Source organism: Synchiropus splendidus, chromosome 4 (genome assembly GCF_027744825.2).
Source record: "Synchiropus splendidus isolate RoL2022-P1 chromosome 4, RoL_Sspl_1.0, whole genome shotgun sequence".
NCBI classification, from domain to species: Eukaryota; Metazoa; Chordata; class Actinopteri; order Syngnathiformes; family Callionymidae; genus Synchiropus; species Synchiropus splendidus.
Window position 1 is genome coordinate 21,159,566 of NC_071337.1, and position 26,142 is coordinate 21,185,707.

At 40.5% G+C, this 26,142-nt stretch overlaps 1 protein-coding gene across 1 annotated transcript; it reads left to right on the forward strand.

Moving 5' to 3' along the window:
* The first annotated feature begins 237 nt into the window (after positions 1-237).
* cnot4b (CCR4-NOT transcription complex, subunit 4b) lies at positions 238-25,664 on the forward strand. Its single transcript, XM_053861915.1, has 13 exons — positions 238-464; positions 3,703-3,937; positions 4,010-4,207; positions 7,319-7,405; positions 8,257-8,358; positions 8,434-8,559; positions 9,774-9,901; positions 10,008-10,187; positions 10,700-10,751; positions 10,836-11,073; positions 11,789-12,286; positions 21,227-21,460; positions 22,739-25,664. The coding sequence occupies exons 2-13, from the start codon at positions 3,764-3,766 to the stop codon at positions 22,999-23,001; spliced, it is 2,280 nt and encodes a 759-aa protein (XP_053717890.1). The 5' UTR covers positions 238-464; positions 3,703-3,763; the 3' UTR covers positions 23,002-25,664.
* Positions 25,665-26,142: the final 478 nt, after the last annotated feature.

Genomic DNA, 26,142 nt, shown 5'->3' on the forward strand with positions numbered 1-26,142 from the left:
ATTTAACAATAATGACATTTACGCGTTAAGTCCCTCCTTTTAACGTCTCCCGATAGATTGCTTTCAGTGATAAAAAGCTGGTTTAAGTCCTGTCGCTTCTCATTGCACCCGGAAACATTAGGGCAATATTGGTTATTTATTGTGTGAAGTATTACAATATACAAATCGCAATTCAGTGTACACTGTGGAGGCGCAAATTTCGTTGACTACACTACCCATAATCCCTTGTAAGGCACCCACTGCTTGCGCAGCCGTAGACTCGTCGGGACTGGTCGGCGAGTTGCCCCTGTCCTCACTACTTGTAAGATAGTGGTTTATGACTTTCGTAGTTTGACAAGCGAACAAAGTGACTTAGAAAGAGGTCGGGTGTTCAAGCCGAGTTCGATAGAGGATTGTCGTTGGAGCGGGAATTAGTTTTCCCGGGTGACTTCTACCTCAACATCCTGGACCGGAGTCCTCCCAGGGTGAGTGTCCAGTCGAGGCAGCTTTGATTGTCCGTGTCTTTGCCGAGTGACAGTCCCCCGATTGTCACGGTCGCTGCTCCCTATTTTCACCCAATGCGCTTCATTTATCTCGGGTTATTTGTTGCAAGGATGTTGTGCTCCGCCGGTTGTAGCGCAGGCCGCGCAAACTCCTCCCGATGACCGCCTTGAGTAATGAACTATATTAACAAACGAATGTACTCCCGTATACACATTTGTTATCGCCGATTGTTTCTGGCTTTGAGGACCAGCGGGGTTGGGCTCATGTCATCGACTGTCAACGCTGGCAGACGTCACAAAGCTAGTTGACAGTAGGCACAGCCTCGCCTAGCTTAGCCTAGCTTAGCTTAGCATTCTGTGGGTAGCGACATTACATGCCGCTTAAAACGCGTTTGTGTCTCTGTTAGAGCGTGTTTCTGTTCTCACATCCATGTCACCTTCCTAAAAGTCATTTATATATATATTTTTTTAAATTTACATTTAAAGCATGTTACCAGATTTTGTATTTCTCATCTAATTATATATGTTTTAAGAACGACAACTCTCCAAAGAAGAATGCGTTTCCGTGCTGCTAATCGTAAATTGAATGGATTTTTAGATCTTAGAATTGGCATAGGAATGTCAATACTGATAAAGGAAACACTGTCGTGCTGGTGATCTTTGAAAAACAAAACTTTACCAGAGAAGTTTAAAAATCTTTGTTCTAACTTCAGTCTTATTTTTCATACTTTCAGTCTTATTTTTGTTCTAAATAGTAAATTACTCGGAGATTTTAAATGATGATGTCCTACTTAGTACAAATTCAAGAAATAAATACCTCTCAAAATACCCCAATTTATGACATCACAACTGGAGTATACACTAATGCACTGCTGGGCATTTCTTACAAAATGGACTGTTATCTGGTACATTTACAAATCGCTAAAAACATGTCTTTAGATGGTACTGCCACTATTTAACAGAGGTTATTTGAAATGGTCCGTCCTAAAAGTTTAAGTAAGTCCACAAAGATTAGGCGAGCTTTAGCAAGAATGTACACTTCAAATTGTTGTTTCATATCAACAAAACACTCACAAGATGGCCCCATCTTCGATGAGATGCTGCAATTTTAACCAAGCACCACGACGCTCCCGCAAATTCAACCAGTCACCTTGGTCTTCTTTTGCCTACTCCTCATGTGCGATGCGTATATTGCCACCAAGGATCATGATTCGGACGTGAACTATTCTGTATCAATTTATATGGATCGATGTAAACAAGCGTGGCTGACTATGAGATCCATCATTCTCAGCACAATTTCTGACACTCTACATCCTGACCCTGTATAACAGATCAGCAGTTACTGTTTTAATTCACTGCATCAATGAGCCACTGAACAGCTCCAGTCACCCACACACAAACCTTCCACATCTTTACTCCAAACATCCAAATAGCCCTCAGTCTGCGCCCTTATGAGGAGCTCTGTAATAAAGCAAGTGTATCCTGTCACCCAGAAACTACTTGTTTCATCTTTTTATTTATTTTTTCAATTTTCCATGGACATTTATTTACATGCATTTATTTATGTGAGTGTGTTCTTTGCATGCAAAGTACTCAAGACATTATTTAAACCGTTGCAGCCTGGAGCTTTTTTTACTTGTTTTTTGCTGGTCCTTGTTTCCCGTTGTTCCACCACCACCCCTACCTCTTTCACCTGCATTTTTCAATGTGTTAGTATGAATGAGTGAATGTATATTTCAATCCTACATTACAAACATGCTCCTTAACATGTTATATGACTGATTTGTAACTCGTGTATCACATGGCTTCTTCATTGATACATTGCATACATTCTGTAAATATTTCTTCTTACATGACACAGAGATTGATAAGGAGCAGAGTGAATAACAGTTCTTATGTCTGCCCCTTATTCCTGTGTGTGAACTTGTGTCCGAGTTTGTTGGTATGTGCTCTGTTGTCTGTATTGCACATTATTTTAATAGTCGTCTGTCTTCTGCAGCAGAAGCAGTGATCTTGTTACTTTGGTAGTTGTTTCCCCACACTGTGTTTTCAACGCTCTTTCATTCACGTAGTATTTGTATTTGTTCATTACATGCAATTTAAATAAAATGTACAATACGCTACTTGTGGGATTAATTCTTTAACTGTTATTTGTAGCTGCATATACACAAGTGTTATGCAGTTGCGTTACCTTCTATGATTAATCATAAAAAACAAACAAATAACATTCAAGATTGGTGCTACGAAGACATTTTACACAAGATTTTTTTATTTAGTTGCTTCTATCAAAAGGTTGCAGAGTCCTCTGTTACTGTAACCGTAACATACTAGACAGTAGACACACTGCTGTCTGTCTCCAAACAAATGTGAGTAAATACATGTCAAGCAGCTGTATTTCTGTAGCCCATGTTTTATTTGTGTATGTTCATTTCCTGTTTTGGTCAGTCTGTGCATACAACACTGGGTTCAGACAGGCCCTTACGTTGAGATAGTTAAGTTGATCATTGACCAGTGCTGCGATTACTTCACGGAAAGCTGCAAACAAACATTTTAATTTATTGTTTTACTGTAGATAATCTGTCTTTTTTTTCCTAGGTTGAAATCAGAGTGCATGTGCCGTAATCGCAAGAAAAGAAACGTCATGGTCGTCATGTCAGCTGACTGTAGATGATGTTGACCTTCTCAGCACATTCTCTCTTAAAGTATAAATATAAATTAATCATGATCTGCGTTTATGTATTTTAAAACATATTTCTCTTATAGTATGTATTGCAATACACACCACGTGAAACCATTTAAGCGAGCCACAATATTTGATCACAAAGTAAACCCATCACTTGTCAGTTCCGATAAGGCACAGTGTTGACAGCGAATACACAGATCAGGATACTCCTCTTTCTTTGCTTAAGGCCTACTTCAGGGATATGACATGACAGGGCGGGCTGGATGATGTAACCAAGTGCAAATATGTGTCATTGACACTTCAATTTTGACAGTAACACTTTAATGACATTGAACCAATATTTTTACTCTCATTTTTTTCATTCTATGCAGCTACATTTTGATCTTTATTCAATGTTATATTCAATACTATGTGACTTTTTTTGTTAAGTGAACACTGGTCTTACCTTCAGCCAGCTGTACTCTCATATTTGAGTAGCAACACTTTCTGGTGCATTTGATGAGGAAATCAACCAAGTTGTGATGTGCTTCCTTTTAGGTTGCTGCTATTGATTCTGATCTGTGAAAGCAGTTCCACTTCAGACTGGTGGAGTCATAGAATGTCCAGACGCTCCGAGTTGAAGGATGACCCGGTGGACTGCCCGCTGTGTTTGGAGCAGCTCGAGATCGATGACGTCCACTTCTTTCCATGCACCTGTGGGTACCAGATTTGCCGCTTTTGCTGGCATAGAATTAGGACGGACGAGAATGGTCTTTGTCCCGCCTGCAGAAAGGTAATGTCAACTTATTGGCTTGATGCTGGGCAACTTAACATGTACTGACTGTTTAATGTGTGTCTGCTGCAGCCATATCCAGAAGACCCTGCCGTTTATAAGCCACTTTCTCAGGCTGAGCTGCAGAAAATCAAGACAGAGAAGAAACAGAAGCAAAACGAAAAGAAGCAAAAAATCACAGAGAGCCGAAAACACCTCGCCAGTGTCCGGGTGGTCCAGAAGAACCTGGTGTTTGTAGTTGGGCTGTCTCACAGGCTGGCCGATCCTGAGGTGAACATCAGTATATATATATATATATCCCTATATGGTGTTAGGGATGGTTGATAATTTAGCATACACGATATACTGCCAATACCAATCTCTGCAATGACAATTCCGCAGCTCAAGATAAATTCGATAAACATGCGGCACTCGCTGCATTGGACCTGCATACATGAACGCACCCTCTCCAGCTCCGTGGTGTTTGATAGCCAACACTGGCGTGTGACCGTTGTGGAGAGTTTAGTGAACTTTTGTTCACGATCGTAGTTTTAAACTTATTTTTAATACGGAAACCTTTGGTAATTACATTGGTCGACTCTGAGTCTCTGGATCGGTATTTATTTTATTAGATGGTGCGGTCCTGATAGGTTTTCTGATGCTGCCGTCTGGCTTGGTTCACATCAACACATGGAGGTCTCCCGCTGCGCTGGCGCTGAGGTGAAACACATCGATGAAAATAGTTATATTTGACGGACATCTGCCTCAGTATTGTTCTCTTCCGTGTCCCCCATTAGGGTTCACTGATCGCGGACACACTCACACAGGCAGCGCTAATGCTACAACCCGACATCAGTTAGACTATCAACAAATTCTGATTTGGTCAAAGTATTAGTGAAGTCTTCAATAAGGCAATGAAAATGAACCATTTTAGGAGAGAGAGTTGTTTTTTTTTTTTCAGGATTTTCCATCGCACTAAACATAGGACTGACAGTTTGTAGAATTATTATACTATAGAATATGACTAAATGATCATTTATTCTCATTCTTTCCAATATTTCTTCGATAGCATCTTGGACGTGTTTCTATCCATAGATAAAGTTCTCTGTTAAGAGACATTAGATACAGCAGACAGACTGCTCAATTTAACCCCTGAATAAAACTAGCAGAGCAGTCTGTCAGACACAGGAGGGATCTATGAGCCAGGCTACATATTTATTCTTACATTTTGAAAAAATAAATCATTATATTCTAGGTTCTCTTTTTATCTTTCTGGTTTTCTTACTCTGTGGCTAGTTATATCAAATATTCCATTAATATAAATACTCCTTAAATAATCATTTCTAATACATTTAAAAAAGTGTTTTTATATCCTGTTTACATGTTTTTCTCATAAATTCTGTTACCAAGGTGTTCAACACTTTGAAAGAAATGCATAATTTACAATGAGAATCATCATCTATGATGAAATGATAAATAGTCAAGCAATACATTTACAGCATACATCAGCATATAACACAATTACACTTTTTCCTATTATCTCCTTGTTTATAGTGCTATAGGAGCAGAATTTAAGTTAAATGTAAAACTTTTTCTTCTGTCCATTCGGCTCGACAGCCCCCCACAGCAGTCACACTGTTATGTGGCCTTCATAGGAGCTTGTATTGCCCACCCGCTCTAAATGCATGTGAATGGCAAATAATAAGTTTAAGATCATTCAATAATCAGTGTCTCCAAACTCATTATTGCTTCGCTTTATATTTGTTAATTTTAATGACTCCCTTTTAATAAACGTCTCGTCAAATATCTGTAAGATGATGTCTTTCAGATTTGCCTCATTTTAAGCCACAGTACTTCTTAAGTGAATCCACAGTCACACAAAAGCAATGAACAATCCTCCACCTACTACCTTGCTCGCTCCCATTTGGTGACAATGGTTCAACACAATGTCCTGCCAGATATTTCGACACCAACGCTGAATTCTAACAGTCCACATGCAGAATTTGGGTTGAATAAAACATATCTCATAACATAACTGTCAGATTGTCATAAGAAGTGTGCATTTATTCTTAAAAGCACATCTGCTCACTGGGTTTGTTGGAGAATGTCCCAATGAGTTTCACATTTCTGCTGTTCATTTTGAGGTTGGAATCTTTTTAAAGTGGACAAAACCTGGTGATTTGAGTGTCTTATAAATGATACTGGACCCCTTTTGACACATCCAAATGTTTCTGTTTCTGCAAAACACTGTGATTTGACATTCAGTCTCCATCTTAGAAAATGTGCATTAGTCTGGGAGCTGAAAGCTTGTTCCGACCACACCCACTCTGCTGTGGTTGGTCAGTAGGAAAGCTACAGACCACCGCTGCTGACATCAGGAACACCTCCCTAATAAAACTTCAAAACCGAGCGTCATCATGATGAGGGACTTTCCACGTCATGGAGAGGAGGATTTCAATATTTGAAACATCTGAATAAGTCAGAAAAGCCGGATCGGCAGGTGTGTTAGCCCTGCTGAGTTGCCACAGCTTGAGTAGACGCATCATCTCTCCTTGTGGTCCAAAGTCTGCACTTATCTATCAGTTGATCGCACCATGACAACCCCAAGATAACATCTGTATGAATTCTCTCAAGTTGTTTGGTTGGTTTCTCTTCCAGACTGATGTCAAAGTGTTTCTTACAGATGGCAGGGGTTATTAGCCTGTGATATAAAAGGAGGTGCTCCATTTCAGTGTCTTATTTTACAGTGCATAAGTCATTTGCACAATGCCCATAGGGGGCATCTAAAAACACAATAAAAGTGCTCCTCTGAGTAAATATGTACTCGAAACAAGTGAAATTATCTGTCCGGGCAGCAAGGTTACTTCATCCGACAAGATTGCTTGAATTAAGATACCAAGGAATGAGATGTATCCACAAGGCCGTCAAATGAGCAAAACAATGTAGACTTCAAGTTGAAATGGAACTTTTGACAGCTGTGCAGTGATGGCGAATGACCTGTTGCCCACGGTACTTGGACTTGGTGCTCGGGGCGAGAAGGTGGCGGTGATGATATTTTGGGTATGTTGATTACATGTCCCATGGGTTGTAATATAGCTGTATCTCAAAACATGCTTGAAATAAGAGCAATAAGAGAGTAGTAAGATGTAAAATATACATCAGTTATTTACCTCATTTTAGGATAGAAGACAAGGTTATGGTTGAGATGTTCAGATGTTGAAAAGTCAAACACTAAAAATAAGAAATTTACACTTAAAACAAAATGCATTTTCTGACATCTCTAAATCTGTTTAGTTTCTTAATCTTATTAGGAACCGCATAATTTGCAGTGCATATATCAAAGCAACAGTATTTTCTTGATTTTCTTCATTGATTGACATGTTGTTTGTTGTATCCCTTCAGGTTTTAAAGAAGCCAGATTATTTTGGGAAATTCGGAAAGATTCACAAAGTGGTCATCAACAACAGCACATCATATGCGGGTTCACAGGTGAGTGGAGAAACTTTGTTAGGAAACATAAGGCCGGGTCTTTAAAGCAGATTCTATGTTGATACTGATCATGTTGATCAGTGCTGCAAATGGAAGTTAGAAGAAAACGGGGTCCTCACAGACTGACTTGGTTTTGTAGCAGACGCATGTATTGGCTGAGAAAGTGAAGACCGTACTCACACGTGACTGGAGCGTCATCCGTCTTTGAACCTCAGGCCTCTGTATCTGAATGTCCTCTATTTTCCTGTCATGGTTTGCCTTCACCTTAGATTAGTGGACTGAATTAGCAGGAAAAAAAGAACACAATAGGAGGATGGACAAAAATCGAGGAGATAAAAAATTCCAAAACAGTTTACTGGTAAAGTGAGCCTGACTCAAAGCATGAATGAGAGATCAGAAAACTCAGATAAAGGGCTGTAGTTCATGTACTTCATGAAGGCAAAAGAAAAGTCAAAGGACTGGATGTGCTAACAGTATTGCTTTTTGTTTGGGTAAACTAATACCTTTTATGAATCATTCCTAAAAGGACTTCAGTTTGGTGATGTGATAAAGGGGAAATGCCTTGTATGTAAAGCGTCATCAGGCCTCCCAGCACTGGGTGGGCTTAATATATTATTATTGCTTTGCATTACTGACCCTCACACTCGGTCTCTGCTAGATCTCTTTTCTCACATTGACCTTGAGAGGCAACGAACCTGCCTCCTGCAGAATGCTGACTTGCGTTCTGCTTGTTTGTAGTTCGCATGATTATGGTGGTGTTCCGGTTAAAATAACTAGGGGAATGGCATTTTGGTATTCATCGCTTGAAAAGAAAGGGCAAACCTCGTATTTAAAATTGACCTTGTCTCCAGGGACCCAGTGCTAGTGCCTATGTCACCTTTATACGGTGCGATGATGCTCTCAGGGCGATCCAATGTGTCAACAATCTGATGATAGACGGCAGAATACTCAAGGTAAGTTGCTGACTAACGTCTCAGTTCATGTGGCCATCTCGAGACTGTCTGACTTAACATGTCTGTTTTTTGTAGGCGTCTTTAGGAACAACCAAATACTGCAGTTACTTTCTCAAGAGCATGCAGTGTCCCAAACCTGACTGCATGTATCTCCATGAACTTGGGGATGAAGCTGCTAGTTTTACAAAAGAGGAGATGCAGGTAAGTGATGCTGAATGAATCCATCTCGCCATGTGTAAATTTAGGTTTGTGTGAAAAGGATCCATTACAAAAAAGAAATCACAAAATCTTCACCAAATGCCGTTCTTATTGCTGTGAAGGTTCCTATTAAAATCTCTTTCATCACTTTGTCACAAAATAGAGATGCTCCGATCGTGATCGGCCGATTTCAGCATGACCGATGAATGCCGATCACTACCTGTCATTGCGGATCACAACGACTGATCACGTGTGACAGCTGGCGCTCTGATGAAGCCCCGCTGGTTATGACGGGTCCGCTCCTCCTTACAGTCCTGCTCACTCAGCTGCATCCGTGAAGCAGCAGTCTGCAGTGAAGATTCTTTCAATCTGTTATTTAAAGTTTGCATCCTGCCGCACATGCGAGGGGAAATTAAATATGCCATTTAAAGTGCCAGCACTTGACGGAGCACTGAGAGTTTTCTGGGCTCATGAAAGTGACACCTTAGCTGACGCTTAGCAACACTTGCCGGTCTGAGCGTGACTTTCAGAAAGCTAAGCTAATTGCCCTAGAAATAATCAGAAATTTCACCGTGCTAGATGAGCAGCCTTTCTCAGGTCTTGTTTATGCGGAGACGGATCACTGGATCCGTCACCGTTTTGGAGTCGGGTGCAGCGTTCATCATCCACCTGAAACTTTTAAAAACTTCCCGAGTAGAAACTTTCATCAATGCAGTGCTCTCTGTCTCAGAGTCCCACTACAAGCAGCCAGTATGTAAATATTTCACTGACATAGCAAAGTCTTAAGAGACTCAGCAAACTGCAACATCTCACATCAAATTAAACGTTTTTCAGTTGTGCTTTTGACAGAATAGTTGCTGCATTCTGCAAGTTTTTTTTCTCCATTTTTTGCCTTCTTGAAGAGGTATATAAAAACGTGTCTGAATTAGAATGATATAGTGGTTCGTGCTGTCACATCATGGACACAGAAGGTCTCATCATTTTGATAACAAATTCATTGTCAATCCATATGATCGGTATCGGTGATCTGTGGTGATTGGCACCTCTGGCTGATGGATATTGGTGATTGGCAGCAAAAAACTGTGATCGGTGCATCTCTAGTTACAAATATATCAACACCTACAATGAAGGGTATTGTTTTGTGGCAAAATACGTTTCAAACATCAAATGAGGAATTTATGTTTGTGTGATTGAAAATACTGAATATCTGTTTACAGGCTGCAAAGCATCAAGAGTATGAACAGAAACTATTTCAAGACCTAAACAAACGGAATCTGGCCGTAGTGCAGACCGTAGCTGTGACTACAGGAGACAAACCAAAGGGCAAAGCCACTTCATTACAGAGGTTAGATTGTGTGTGTTTATGTGCCTATAAATCAAAAAGATTCATCATCACCACTCATCACATGCAGTAGAGTAACTGCTCACATTTTCACGTGCATGTCAAACAGCTCCAGCAAAGAAGACTCTGAGCCTCCAGAGGATTTGTCTGATGGGAGGTTATCAGACTACAGTCCGCCACTGGACTTGTGTGAGACTGAACACTTGACTCCAGAGGAGCCTGCACATCAACCCAACCATGGCCTTGACACAGAGCTCTCCCCGTTTTTGACAAACTGTGACATTGCAAGGTAAATCTGTCATTCACATAGGTGCTCAAAGTGTTGTGTATAAAAAAAAAATGTAAAATTTCAAAATTATTCAGAAAAATAGTCCTCATCTGGTTTGTTTTGCAAGCACTTATAACCTTCCTAACTGTTTTACAGATTCTGTGTCCGATAACTAAATACTTTCTCTGCATCCCAGTACATTCTGATATTGTGGTTTTATGATAGTGAACCAGTGAAGTTTGTCTCCACTGATGTGCAATGAGTTGTTTGATGCGAGAAGCACTTTCTGCTGCATTCTATTAACTTAATGTCTCAACTCATCTTCATGTAAATGTTGTTTGGATATGACTTTACGCCTCATGTGCTATAAAGCAGTTTAAATTGAATTATCGTCTTCCATTAAAAAAAAAAAAAAAAAAACACCCGACGGTCATTTATAACATGACTGTGAGCAACAAACATGATGAGCTGTCCAGAGTGTTGGATGTGTCTCCCACAGGAAAATAAATATTTACTTTGCTTGTCCTGTACAGCCCTACTGACAAACTACCTGATGTGAACGGTGTAGCTGAAACGCCACAGACGGTAAGATTTTCTGGTTGGATTCATAGACTTATGGCCACAACATATATGATCAAATGTGATTTTTATATTTATATGTATTTGCAGTTACCACGCTCACCGTCGCCTCCTCCTGGCTTCAGTAAGACAAGCCATGTAGTTCCCATCAGACTCTCAGGCCACACAGCTTTATCAATATTTGAGGCAGCCACGTCCGAGTCCCAGTCGCTGTTTTCGGACAACAGCAACTTCAGACATCCAAACCCAGTGCCAATTGGACAGAGTGGACTGAACACGACCACTGACTGGCCCACAGCTCCTGAACCACATAGCCTTTTCTCCTCAGGTAAGATGACAGGCTGAATTCAACAAGAACGAAGAAGAAAGTGACATGAATGAAATAATTGATAAATCTTGAGATGGTATAGCAGCTTTAAGCAATGCAAACAAAGAGGAGCTGCTAGAACATACAGTGAATATTTGGGAAGAAAATATTTATATGCTTAAAAGTCACAATGCTTGATATTTGCGATGTTGTATCAATATTTTTACTGAAATGTCGCAATACTTCATACTTCATACTACATACTAATTTTGTAGATTAAGGGAGCTGTTCATTCTACTGTTGGAGTGCAAAATTTAACTGACTCACCATTAAGTTTTTTATGCACATAATATTGTTCTGCAACATCTAATTTCATCCACTTAAAATGATGGTGCGTATTACAATATATAGGTGGTGCATAAAATGGGAATCATCTGTGTTGAAGTGAATTCCACTAGCAAATATTCAGGTTGCAATTCCACAGCGAACAGCTCAATGGTTCGGATTGCGGAGCCATTCCTTCACATACACTGCTGAAGCCCAGAACCATTTGCTACACTTGTCCACTGGTAAAACAAAATTGTGGCTTGAAAAACAGACAAAAACTTGAGTAAACGACAAGTGACAGAGCTGCCACTACAAGCTGCCACTCACAAAGGCGCCTTTCGAGCTGCCAAATAAATCTCATTAAAAACCTGCCATGTCATTTAAAATGTCCTGTCCTGCGTCCACACAGATACCATCCCAGTGTCCTCATCAACCGACTGGCAAGCAGCATTTGGGTTCGGCTCATCCTATCAGAAACAGCAGCAGCAGCAGGATGATGACCTTGGCTTTGACCCCTTTGACATCACCCGGAAGGCTTTGGCTGACCTCATAGAGACAGAGCTGGCTGTCGAGAATGGCGTTGCTTCCTCGTCTCTCACTAATGGCTGTCATAATCATTTGCCAAGCTTCTTTAACAACAAACCCACTAACCAATCTGCAGTCAACGCAGGCCCATCTCAAAACCTACATTGCGGACTCTACAACTCCTTCAGCTTTCCTTTATCTTCCATAAACTCAGCATCCCTTTCGCACCAGTCTTGGATGAACTCTACCGCGGTGTCGTCACACGCTGTGCACTTACACGATGCTATCAGTCCATCTGTCGCCACTGGACACAGCAACTTTTTGGACTTGAATGTTTCTTCAGGGAACCACATCGGCGGGCCAGGAAGGAGACCAGTCACAGGTAGGAGTGCTGTTTCTCTCTTAAGTGTGCCTTAGACACAGTAAAAAAAAAGTGGTCCATACCAGACTTGATTGAATCTAGTATGCAAAGTACAATGAGCTAACACAAAAGGGAGATGCTGGTGCCTGAAAAAAGTCTTTGCATCTGAGATTCACATCTGAGACATTCACAAGTTTATCGTGGTGGCCCCGAAACTCACTGTGGATTTGAAGGAGCCTCAGAAACAACACAAGGATTTTCACAAGATCATTGAGGCGGAGCAAACTTGTAGTACTAGTAGTACCTGAAGGAGTCTTGTCTCCGATCACAGGTTCCACAACGCCCGATCCAACCAAGCCCAGCACCCACCTCCTCCTGAGCTGGATCGGAGCTGGGGCAGATCATAACAGTGTGACGCATTGAACTAACTAACTCATGTGTCGATGACCACATCTGAATTAGAAGAGAACCTCCCCTCAGAGGGTGGACACCAACAGCATTGTGTCAACTAAAATGTCAGGTGATATAGCTCATATCACTACTGTAAAATGTGTCATTTTGTTTAACTGCCCACCTTCATTTGTACTGGACGTTTAAAACGTAAGACAATGGATTGCTTCATCGAACAACTGTTACCTAAGATGATCATATACTTATGAAAAGGCTTACTGGCGTATGACGTGGTATCAGCTGCTTTCATGCAACTGGTTACTCATTGTGTTCTCCGATCATTATCATGTCTACAGTTTTACCATCAAGGGTTTTACAGCATAGGAAACTGCACGAATTACAAAAAGGGACTGACAGCAAGATGAACAGATATTCTGTGTTTAAAAAAAAACATTTTGAATGGGAAATACAAAACCTTTTGTTCTTTAAGGTTTTGACTTTGTTTCAACTGTTCCAGTGCATGGATTAAAATGACCCACAGTATATTGATAGACAGATGGACAGAATGCCTTTGGGAGGACTATTTTTCATTGACTGGGTTATTTTTCCCCTCATTTAAAATACAAAAAAACATTTAATCATTTCTTGCCTAAAAAAATTAAAATTGTTTGTTGGAAGCTTAAAAAAACACCTCCGTGTTCATTCACAGTTTTTCCAAGTGCAAAATTGTGGACCAGATCACAGGCCCTGATATGAGTTTATTGGCTCAAATTTTAAGACAGAACTAAAGGATATTTCTGTGTTAACCTGTTTTATGGCTTGTCATTCCTTCACGCAGCATTCCTAAAAGTGTACAGGACAAATATAAAATCATGATGCAAACATGTCATATTTCCACTGGCACTGTGTGTCTTTTGACCACTTGGGGGCGTCTCGACTCCAACTGTCGCTCTCGCGCAGTCGAGTTTGTCAAACCTGCATTTTCTTCAATGGATATTCTTGGCAATTTGGAAGGACCATGACACTCACAGAATTCAACTCAAGCATTTTGGCATTTTAACATCCAAATAGCCAGTCTGATCTTTGCGTAAGTGGGATAAATTGCATTTGTAATATGTGTTATTGAACAGAACCATATCTGAGCTGTGGTATGATTTGAGCTGACAGGACATTCCTGTCTTGCTTGTTTTTGGCGTGTTGTGACTGCCCCCATGTCCTTGTTGTGACCAGATTTATGTCCGGTTGTAGTGACACTCATTTCAGTGCTTTACGTTTTTCATCCTTGGTAGTGTCAATTCTACTGAAAGGTTTTTTATCTTCGCTGTAAAATTACAAAATGCTGTCAGTTTGATTTACCTGATCTTTTGGTCACCTGTCTCTTAGCGCCATTATTGGGGCTCCATCATATTGCATTCGTATGAAATGTACCAGAAACTTTTATCCTAAGTCGGTACCTGTCTGTTCTTGTCTTTGGACTGCTTGGTTGACTTATCGTTGTTCCCAATACAAATTGAGTCATTTCTGTGTGGATCAAAAGCTGTGGCAAGTCCTGGAATTATAAACTTAGGTTTACTTTAAATGAAGTTGCCATTCACACTAGGTATGGGTGATATGGACAAAAAAAGAATTGCAATAAGTGTTATAATTTCGGCGATGATGATAACTATCACGATAAATACATTTCTATTCTATTCCATGTGTTGTACGCACTGCAGTCTCTCTTGAAACTGTCTTATGATTAAACGTATTGGTTGAGTTTGTCTCCAATCATTGTTTGTTTCTGTTTAAATATAAGAGTTAAATAATGCGGAGATGAGAAATTCAATGTTTCACGTCTCTGGTAGAACCTGCTCGTGTCTGACAGACTTGGTAACTATGACTTTGGTTCCCTATGATCGTGAACCAAAGTCCGCCACACTCTCACAACTGTCACACTGCGGTGCGCCATGTGCTTATTGAATTTATCGTGAGATGCAGCGGTATATCGTGTACGATATGTTATCGCCCAACCCTAGTTCAATTATTGAGTTAAGCTCTGTTTTTACAAATTCATTTACTTGTGATTTTGGCATTGTGTCTAGCTAAGTAATGTACAAGTATTTCTAATTTTGAATGTCCAGTGCAAAATGAGGCAGAGGCAGAATCTGAAGCACCGTCTTATCCGTGCAGAGCTCCTTGATGCTTTTTGAAAAGCATCTTTAGACACTGCTTTATCCATGTCTTACTCAGGCTGCCTCACAGGATGACAAAAGCCAATATTTTACCACACACACACACACACACACACAAAATGGGTTATAGCAGAGGCCAATAATAAGGGTGATGGAACCTGTGTCACATTTAGTATCTACGTATAAAGCTGTGCTTTCAGTCTACTGTCTCAGAGAGCAACACAGAGTTTTCAAATTTGGCATCTAACCCACTGACATCTGGTTGTGATGCTAAGATGATGTCTTTTCAGTGACTAAATGTTCAAATGTGTTTTGTTTAGGTATATATTTTTTTCTTGCAGCTGTTCTTGCTCTCTCTGTTTGTTGCAGCTTTAACTGCATTTCAGTTAAAGGTTTACAAAACTTACTAAATACATTATCATTCTAACCTTCTTTGTATGCTATACTGGTTTTCAACAGTGAGACGACCTGACTAGGCTCTAGATTCATTGAAATGGTATCAGCTGCTGTTGTCAAGATAAAAACCAGTGCTCACTTGCCTCTAATAGCAGTTGCTGCTGTCTAAAATCTTTCATTTTTCAAAATCAGATTCACGACTGTAGTCAACTGCAACATACTGAACAAAACTGAACAGTGACCATCTGGTTATTCTGGCACCTGTCAGTGGATTGGATATATTAGGAGCCGGTGCACATTTTGTCCTCAAAGTAGGTTTGTTCAAAATAGGTGCACATGGCTTCGTACATCGTACTTTTCACAAGAGCCAAAACATGAGGGCTGGACAAGTGGGTCAAATCATCTCCAAAACAGCAGCTCATGTTCTGTGCTCCAGCATCAGATCAGGATAGACGTTCCTCCAGCCAATTAATAAATAAAGAAGTTGTTGTAAAAACAGGACGTGCATACCTCACTGGACTGATGTTGTAGTCAGTTGAATTTTATCTGGTGATGTCATTGTGTTCCACTAGTGCTTACTTATTTTTGCTTCAATTCCCATCCTCTACATTGCTTATTACTCTGAAAAATATGTGTCTTTTAGTGAGGTCTTGGACTCAGTCATGTTGAGTGTAACACTGTCGGAAAAGAACTCCCCCCCATGCTGTTTTGTGACATCATCAGCAGACAGTTGTTTTTTTCTGCAGTTTGTCACCAGCAGAAACGAGGAGCAGAGGAGGCTGCAGTCAAACATTAACAAAAAGGGTAGCTGAGGCACCACACAATTTTTGGGAAATCTAAAGACTGGAGGCAAAGGTCTGTTGATGTTTCCAACAGAATCCTATAGTCACTGGACCCTTTCACACCTTTTGTGTAAGAAAGAAAAATCTCATAAACAAGTTCAACCGTACACCACGAGAGAGCTGGAAAAGAGAACAGACTTTACTGACAGAATCCACTTCCTCTGATAGATGTTTAAATGGACACCCGCTAATTTATTGATAAATAATTCCACCTTCTGAAGGAGCACCATTGGATAACTTGGTTAGAATCGATGTTGAAGGCAGACTGATAAATAAAACATGGTGGCGCTTGTTTATCCATATCCAGGAATGCAAATGGAAATACAGGGTTTGGTGTTGAGCGTGAATTAAGAATAAGGGCCTGTATGAGTGCAGGGGCTTGGTAAAGAAGAGAATGTTCCTTCGTGTGCTGCATTTTATTCAAATCCTTCACTGTGTTGGGCATGAATTGCTGAGTGGTCTTCATGAAAGCTAGCGGTGGGAATTAATGAGTGAGTCGGCCAACAATCACTGTGTCAATTAGCATTTATTATTCATAGAACTATGGCAACAGGAAAGGGCTCGTCTTCCTCGTGAGGTCTGCTGTCTGCACTGTTTCATTAGCCAGATCTGTGAAGTTCTCCAGCTCTCAGCCGCTGCACAGCGAACAGAGGACTGAGCTCCAAACAGCGCGGCTAAATAATTCACCTCTTTCTGTCTGTGGTCTGGCTGCAGCCAGCACTCTGGCTGACCTGGCTAAAATTGAAACGCCATCACATGTGTCTGCGCTCCTTGTTTATCATGCAAGTTGGCTTACTGGTAGTCTGAATCTAAAACTGGACTGCTTTGAAATAGCGCCACATGTAAAATTGAAGCATGGTAATCAAATGTATTTTGGTAATTCGTGTGGTAGTTGAAGAACTGCCCAAGCTGTTCAAGGCTGGATCACGTTGTTGACTCACTTGCGTTGGACCCACGCTGACACTGCTCACTACTGTTTCAAAAAAATAATCCTGGCGGAAACCCTGCCTCCTGATTTGTCACCAAATCCCTAAGATCCCCCACAATGAACAACCTGAATCTCTTTACTGCAGTGCTTCAGGACATTATTCAGATTCGAAGGCAGTGCCCATCTCTATTGTTTGGTGGTCATATGTGCTTCTTATATATCTTTTATGGCCTGCAGCTTTATATTATCTCTTTTCTGGTGGATTGAATTTTGTCCAAAAAACATTGGTCTCCAAAAGTATGTGAAATCCACGCATATCTTTCGTCGACAATTTATTTTTGCTCTTGGTAATCCGCGTTTATACTGTACAGTTCTATCTATTCTGTCTATTCTATCAAACTTCTGGACTTTTTAGAAATGTCAAGACATCAAGACAATCTCAAGACACAGTGTAACTAACAGGTTGGTTCATTTCAGACCATTTTTGTTGCTTACTGTTAACCTCACACCTCAATGTATAGGCACTAAATGCGCCCACCTGGGCACAAGAATATCAGCTACCCCTTGAATAGATGTGGTAATACATCAAGTACTGAAATTGACACCCTATTAATCCCCCTGCTGACTCTTGTCACGACTCTCTATCTTGTTACCGTCGTCGTCTGCCTGGCTGCTGCTGACGCTGGAAGCTGACACCGTCAGTAATTCACACATGGCAGAAAAAATGTTTCTCATCAAACCGTGTATGGCTGTGACCTGTGTTGGGCTCCTCCCAGATAGGACCTGCCTCACCAGACTGATCCTCAATGGTGGATTATTACGGCGAATCATGGATTTATTTTTGAGGCAAATGTCTTTCATATTCAGTGTACACCAGAGGATAAAGTGAATTTATTATGCCTTTTTTCCACAATATTATTTTTGACAGCTCTAATTGGCAACACATGGAAACACTCAATGGCTTCATTTTATCACATCTTTCTGTCTTTACCCACACTACTTATTTTGTTTATCATGAATTCTCTGGCTCAGTTGTTGTTCCCTCACAAACAGAAATTTCCTCGGCTAGATTCAGCTTTTCTTTACGCTCGTTATGTTCCACTGTGAAAGCTTTATGGTGCCTGGCTGTGTCCCTGGCAGCATAAGCCTCTGAGTTTTTCCCAACCTGGGGAATAATAAAAGGCATAAAATAAAATATGTTCCAGTCTAACTGGCTGATGCAAAGTAGGTTTTCTTTTCTGCCAGCCATTTGTCAGGGTGAAACAGTTGCATCATGTTTGCCATCTCATTTATTTCACATATTATTATTTTAATGAGTTTGTGGCAGACGTTTTTCAGAAAGGACCATTCTTCTCCAAGGTTGCATGTAACTCTTGTAATTATGGGCATGCGAGTCGTCGAGTAGTGCAAACATATCTGCCTGTAAACAAATTAAACTAGACGTTTTATAGCACAATTTTCACGCTGGTTTTATTAGCAACACTGCAGACATTTCATTTGCATATACAAATGTGGCAGCTACATGACGGCTGGTCACAGGGCTCGAATTGTCTGAGAAGTGCGCTGTGTCTGTCCTTGAAATGGGGTGTTATGGTATGTGGATTTATAATTGTTACATAGTGGACAACATGTTTCACACATCGTGTTTCAGGTGTTGGTGAAGGGAATGATTTCATCATAGTTGATATGATGAAATGAAGATTCGAGCCTCAGTTTAGTCCTTGAATCCTTTATTGCAAACTATGCTCTACATAGGATTGTGTCGTTGATTCCATTGTCCATCAAGAGATTCATTTTCACAGAGCTTCCCACACATACCATAGAAGATTGTCTCACCCTGCCAAGAGTTGTTGGTCGATGTGCACATTGAGCAGGAGGTAAAAGCTGTTACAACACAGATCAATTTTCAGATTTCTAAAGGGGCTCGATTATGCTTTTCTATGCTTTTGCCTGGTCGATGGGCTAGGGAGGTTGTAGTTATGTAGTAGGAGCACAAGAGAGAACTAGGGATGGACGATGTGGACAAAAAAAAAATCTTGATAAATGTTGTAATTTCAGAGATAATGATCACGATAAATGCATTTTCATTCTATTCCATTTGTTGGACACACCAAGTCTCTATTGAAACTGTTTTATTATGAAACTTATTAATGGAGTTTGTCTCCAACATCATTATTTGTTGTTGTTTAAATATAATAGTTAACTAAGTATAGAGATGAAAAATTCAGTGTTTCATATCTCATTTAATTCGCTCATGTTAGCAGACTGCTTTCAGGGGTTAAATTTAGCTGTCTCTTTGCTTTCTCTCATGTCTCTTAACAATTGACTTTAACTATGGACCAATCTGGACACATTTCCTAGATGCTATTAAACAAATATTAGAAATAATGTGAATAAATTATATTTTAGTCATATTCTATTCTCGAAATCATTATACAAACTGTCAGTTCTTTGTCTTGAGTGATTTAACAATTCTCGCTCCTAAAATCATTGTTTTTTTGTTGCCTTATTGAAGATTTCACTAATACGAATACCATTTTAGAATTTGTTGATGGTCCCTTACTGATGCTGGGTTGTGGCATTAGTGCCGCCTGTGAGAGTGTGTCCGCGTAAAAACTAAGATCCAGAACCAAAGTCCACCACACTCTCCATAACTGTCACACTCCGTTGTCGGCTGTCAAACATCTCAGTGCTGGAGAGCGTATTGCGCCGTCACGGTCCGATGCAGCAAGTGTGCTGAGTGTTTATCGAATTTATCGTGAAATGCGGAAATGTCATCGTGGTGATTGTGTTACGATAAGTTAGGTAAGTTAAGTAAGAGAACTATAGAGAGAATTTGTCTGACTCAGCTTCTGAAGAGGAATATTCACACTCAGATGAAGACGTGTGTTTTGATACCATAAGTGATGCTTCTGTGCGGAGTATCTGCGAGTTTGTTCACACTGACAGACCACAGGTTGCATATATTAGGGCTGGAGCATCAGCTACGGGGATGTTGCAGGGCAGCAGCAACGTTCAAAACACTGCATTTTGTAATGGAGTCAGTGAGGATGTAAAAAAAAAAAAACTGCGGGAATAGCAGCAGTAAACAGAAAGACGGACGTTGGTGTTGTCGTTTTGTTCTACATGTAACTACGTTGCTTAACGTCCCTCAAACAGCTGTGTGTTTCAGTCTACACAGCAGTGTAACCACCGTACACCAGCCCTGTGATCGTGCTCTCTACAGTAATTCGACCGAAAGAAACTCATGAGAACCAAACTTATTCTTAAACGGTGGCTCACGGACTCTTAAATGCTGCTGGAGAGATCCTGTCTGCTTCTCTCTTTGGAAGAATGACATCGGTTGAGGTCACCATAATGTCAGAGAAATGATCGACTGCAACTGCACTTGAGGGATATTGGGGAACTTTCATAGGCGGTACTCTGTCGTAGACTTGTCAGCCTGTGCAAACAGAAATGATGCAAGATGTATGAAAGAGGATATTGCAGTCTAGATGTTTACTCTACCAAACCGTGCCTGTAATGAAGGTAATGTTGAGAAAAGATGGCTTCATAAAGCCTTTCTCAAGTTTAACATGTTTACAAAGGTGAGAATGAGTGAGAACTCTTGCCAAGTTTCCTTATTACAATTGTTAAATTGTCCTCAGTTGTTGCTGGCACCAGCCTGTGTTCTTGAATTCTCCTGAACTGGGGATTAATAAAGGGCCTGGTGTACAAAAAAAAAAATATTGTTCAACCAGTGCACAATGGCTTTACTTCAGGGAGACTTGTGTAGGTCGTAAATTGTGCTCTGGACAAGAAGATGCTGGGCATGTGAATACTGTCCGACAATTTAATTTTTGTTTGGATTGTTTTCATATTCTCATGTGTTTTTTGTTTTTAATATGGAACATTCCTTTATTTGAGCTTTTTATTTGATTGAAAGTGAATGGACTGTGCATCAACTGTTTAATTTAATTTTTGTTTCTCTTTTTTATTTGGTTGTATTTTTTTCTTGATGCTTCAAAACTTGTCACATAACCGTCAAAGCAGAGGACGACTAGTCCAGCCTGCAAGAATCGTATACACACACACACACACACACAAATAATATTGATAACAAGCTGTGTGCGGTTTGGTAATTTGGCTTAAGACTTGATTGAGCCTTGAGGTGCACCACAGGCTGGACACATTGCTTCTCAGCTGCTTTGGGAGAAGTGGTTGGACTGATGGCCTCTTGTTTGTTTCCATGCAGAAAACAGCGGCTCTGTGGAGAGCTTGAACATGAAGGAGTGGCAGGACGGCCTGCGAGCACTTCTGCCAAACATAAATATCAACTTTGGAGGCGTGCCCAGCTCCTCTTCATCATCCTCGTCCTCATCCTCTTCCAGCATCAACCACACGGGAACACCGGCGGCGTCCAGAAGTGTTTCTCACAGACACTCGTGGGACAGCTCATCCAGCTGGATGGACCCTGCCATCATCACAGGTATGTTAACTTAACATCAAATCTTAATTCGGCATCTGTGGTTGTTTGTTTCTCTCTCCATTATACTGTGATCTCCTCCCCCTCCTCTGTCCTGGGGTGCAGCACATCCCCAAGTGAGAGGAAGTCCAATTACAACACGCCCACCATTAATACAAATGAGGTTTCGACTGTCAATCCACTCCCACTCAGCGTTCTTTCTAACTACTACACACTTACCTTTTTCATCCGATACTTTTTTTTTTTTATCTCTCCCCTTGAATCGTATGCGTCATTAAAATAAAACACTGGATTTATACATTTGTTCATTGTACCAAATTACACACCGATGACTGTTTTTTCAATTTGAATGAATTTGATATGTTACTAAATAAAATGATGGACCCACACATACGTTTAAACAACAAAATAATGTTTATTTTGCATCAGTTTGGCAATAGGACAATAAATCACGATGGTGTCTATATTCAGGTTTTTATATCACCTTATTTAAACTGAAGCTCCTTTAATTTCTTGAAAATATTTGTATAAGAATTTCAATGTTATAAGAATTTCAAGTCCATTCAGAGTAGTGGAAACCCTGGCCATTGTGTAGTGAAAACCATCCCTGAACAAAAGCAAACAGATGCTTTTGTTTGCTTTTGTTCAGGGATTCCTCCGTGTTTGTTGTTGTTGTTATCATCCTAGCTGCCACGTGTCTTGTGCATCAGTGTGATCAGTGGAGCAGGAACTCCTGCACTTACAAAGGTTCCCTGTTGTCTGGAGAGCAAACTGTTAAATTAAATTAAACAGTTTTACAAAAGAATACAATTAACATTATACATATAATGTTTTGAATTTTCTATTTATAAAAAAACTTTTGAAATGCGTCTTTGTTTTAGTTAATCCCTTTACTGCAAACGTACAACAGCAATTCTTTCATTTCGATGTTTCATGGTTTCAAAAGGAGCTGAGAGACAAAAGTCCATTCAGTTTTCTGGAGTTTTCAGAATTTTGATTTTACTTTTCTACTCTATTTTAGCTGTTCCTCGGGATCACAGGACAGTTTGTGCATTCATAAAGAGCAGTATCAGTAAATAGTAGTGGTAGATAGCAGGAAGTGCAGTGCAGTCCTGTCACCTTTCTCTCATGTCATAAAAATATACAGACGAGTCAAAGCAGAAATAATTCAGGAGGTGACGTGACTCCCCAGCTTTCATTTCTTTTCGCTTGGTTTGACAAACACATCCTGCGGCACCATGACTAAAGCCCTTCTGTGTTCCGTTTCCCCATCCTCTGCAGGAGTGCCGGCCTCCAATCGCGACTCGCTACAGGACGACAATCCTCCACACTGGCTCAAATCCCTACAGACGCTCACAGAGATGGAGAGCCCCGCCTCACACAGCGGCCCCCCGGTGAGCCGGCCACCCCCCCACATAGCCAGTTGGGTGCACTACCCGAGTCCCATCAGCCAGTTTCACTCCCCGCCGCCCGGGTTCCAAACGCTCTTCCCGACACAGAGCCAGACGGATCGGCTACAGAGCGCTGCTGTGGAGCATCACTGAAGTTGACGGGAATTATTCAACAATTTGGCATTTTGTTTCTCTTTTCGTCCAAAATGTTCTGAGCTTGTGTCTGGCTTTGATTTGTAGTCTGCTACCCCAGCCACACGCCACTCACTGCCTGACCTCCACATGAACCCCAACATTGCCTCGTGTTGTTTGAATGAATTCCGAAGGTTTTTACTTTCTTCTCTTTTCTTCGCAGCAAATATGCTTTTTATTGCACCACACCAGGACACACCTGCTCAACAGCACGCCATTATTTAAGAGTGAAAATCAGCAGTCAAAATACTCTTTTAAAAAATGAAATTTATAATGAAAAATGTAGAAAACTAATAAGGCATCACCCCGTGTTTTGGTGAAATAAAAGTGGATATAGTACACTAGTCTTAGTGATCATTTTTGCAGCTAGTTTTATGCAGAGAACTGGAAATCTAACCAATGAATGCTAAGAAATAAAAGTAAATAAATAAAAGCCTAAGGTGTAAAGGCCATCAATAATCCAACCAACGCTGGCTAGGTTGCACATAAGTAGAAAATCATATCATGAAAATCTGCGCGCAAACAATTTCCCCATAGCATCCAGAGTGTTTTGCAGGAGAATTGAGTTGAAATGAACTCTGGATCTGGTAACTCTCTAATAACTGAAAGGTCTTGAATAGAGTGGTGACCTCTAGAGTCTAGTGATGGCAACAATCACATCTCTGACCATCGGCCGCAGCTAGCAGTTCTGCTCAATGGCACTTTGGCTAGGTTCAGCATCTCAGCACTTTAGCTACGTTTGCACTTTAAATACAACTGCACTTCAGCTGAGGCTACTACGGACGGTTGTGTTAGGGGGCAGGCTATTTGTTGGATTAGATTCACTGCTCACTTTGTTATAGAAATGAAGAATAGATTCAAAAGTCTTTTTTTCACCGCAGCTTTCTTTTAGATACTTGGAAACACTGCTAGTGAGGTAACAGCATATTGTGAGCGCTGATAATGAAATTACTACATGGAACTGCGCAGCTGTTGTGGAACAGATTTCCCATTACACTTGTTTATCCATGGGTGGCTTTTTATGAAAGTTTTCAGGATAACTTGGTTAATCAAAACACCATTTCCCCATAATAAACATCCTCTGGTTTTATTCTTCTTCTATCACAAGTTGGGTTGGGTGCACTCAAAAATGTTTTATCTATCATTCTGTTCAGCATTAATAAAGTTGGAAATAATTAATGTTACTTGTTTTGAAAATTGTGCTTGCAAACTATAGCAAAGATTATCTGCAAGTGTTTTTCACATATTGTTCGTCAATACGCACTTGTTTGTCTCTTTGCTCTGCTATAATCAGTCTAGGCTGTCAGCTTTCTTTCATCACGTGTTGGGAGCTGTGTTTCCTTCAGCATCGACCACACGCCTCGATCGAAAGATCGCTGATACGGTCAGGGATGGTGCGTTCAGGTGCTGTCAGAATACTACATGCCGATTTTTTTTGTGTGCATTTTTATCAAGTCCTATTTCTCACACTACTTTCTTGTTATCAAAAGATGCGTTGAATATGGCAAATATTCTCCGCTGGATTTCCTACGATACCGCAGCACCTGAATGCATCATCCCTGATCGACTTCTCTGATGGCTTTGTCTGGCTCCACTTCTGAATGAGAATAAGTGGTTGGATACATTTCCAGCAAAAGTGATGATTGAGAGCAGAGTGGCACTCGGATGTAGCTTGTGAGGCTTGTTTTCGACTGATAAGAACCAATAGTAGTGAAGAAGCGTCTCCTTAATAGTGACCAGTATGAGAAGCTGTTAAATCACCTTCATCATTTAAGAGTCTTTTATTTGCTTGTCAAATCAGTTGGACTCCTGAAAGTGGCCCAGATGTCTGAATTGATGATCATTTAATTCATCTACGCTCCATTTCAGGTTCTCACTGAGCCTATTGGTTCCAGAATACTTCATAAAATGTCCCTTGAGTCCTTGGTGTTTGTGGCTTAATTTGACTTGTGGAATAGTTTTACATTTGTCATGAATGCGCCTCCAGTGGACACATGTAGACATGCGCGGGTATAAGACCGCACCATTCTTTCACAATAACGTTTGCAAAATATTACATTCTATCAACATGAGAAGTTAACATGCTTATCGGGAACCTCTGCAGTATACGATCATAAATGAATTTACATTTTTTCCGTGTCAGAATAACCTCACTAACTACTCTAGTTAATGCAGTATGTGATAGAATTAAGGAATGTTAAAAAAAAAACCACATTACTTGTTCTTAACAGTGTTTTATTAGAGGGTTTAATAGGCAAATCACCAAGTTGTACGATTTTCTTATTCAAAGGAAAGTTTAAACTCTCAAATTGTAGTAAAATAATGCAGTTGTTACTTTTAATTTTGGCCTAGTTATGTTTTTGCGTCCTTCAACTGATACTCTGGCGTCTCATTTGGTCAGGCTGTGTGTGCTGGGATAGCAACTTCAACACTTGTCTTATCATTTTAATCTTCCTGGGTTGTGTTTTGGTTCTGACTCGCCTTGGCAAAAACGCTGGCTAACATCACTTGGTAAATCTTGAATGTCTTAATTTGAAAAGAGCGCACCTCAAAATCTGCAACTAAAATTCAAATAAAAGATTCAATGTGAGAAAATAGTGTCATTTTCTTTTTTGTTTCTTTATTGTGCCTCAGGTTCAGGAGTGATGTCTTGGGTATTAATATGGAGGTGGTTCCCTGACTCTACTTACCTATAGTGTTATTGAGTACGGGAGGGTCTGAGCAGCAACACAATGGTAGGTCAAGGATTTTTGCCATGTTAAAAGTCTTCTTCAATGTAGAGACAATTCAGGTGCCCTGCCGTCCGCCACTCACGTGCCCACCAGCTGGTGCCCTTCTTCTGTTGGGCCTTGTTGTCAAGTTAAATGCGGCACAGGATGTTGCACAGGATGTTGCTAGAAAGATTATGGGGTTCTCCATTCTCCGCCACTCTTCAGTTGCACCCCTCGACAGCAGGTTTTTCTGAGGTTCTGGAAATAACTTCAGCTGTAAAGAGGTTGCGATTGGATGTTCTTGGGTCTATTGAGATCCTATTAATTCCTGCTTCAGGTAGGGAGCAAGAAATTCTGTTCGTAAGTCAAGGTTCCGTGCTATTTTTTGAAT

What these genes read in the sequence shown, in the direction of transcription:
- cnot4b (XM_053861915.1), top strand. Translation starts at nt 3,764, where the DNA reads ATGTCCAGACGCTCCGAGTTGAAGGATGACCCGGTGGACTGCCCGCTG. An exon ending in TAGCTGAAACGCCACAGACG is followed by an intron (nt 10,752 to 10,835) that starts GTAAGATTTTCT and finishes ATGTATTTGCAG; the next exon opens with TTACCACGCTCACCGTCGCC. An exon ending in ACATAGCCTTTTCTCCTCAG is followed by an intron (nt 11,074 to 11,788) that starts GTAAGATGACAG and finishes GCGTCCACACAG; the next exon opens with ATACCATCCCAGTGTCCTCA.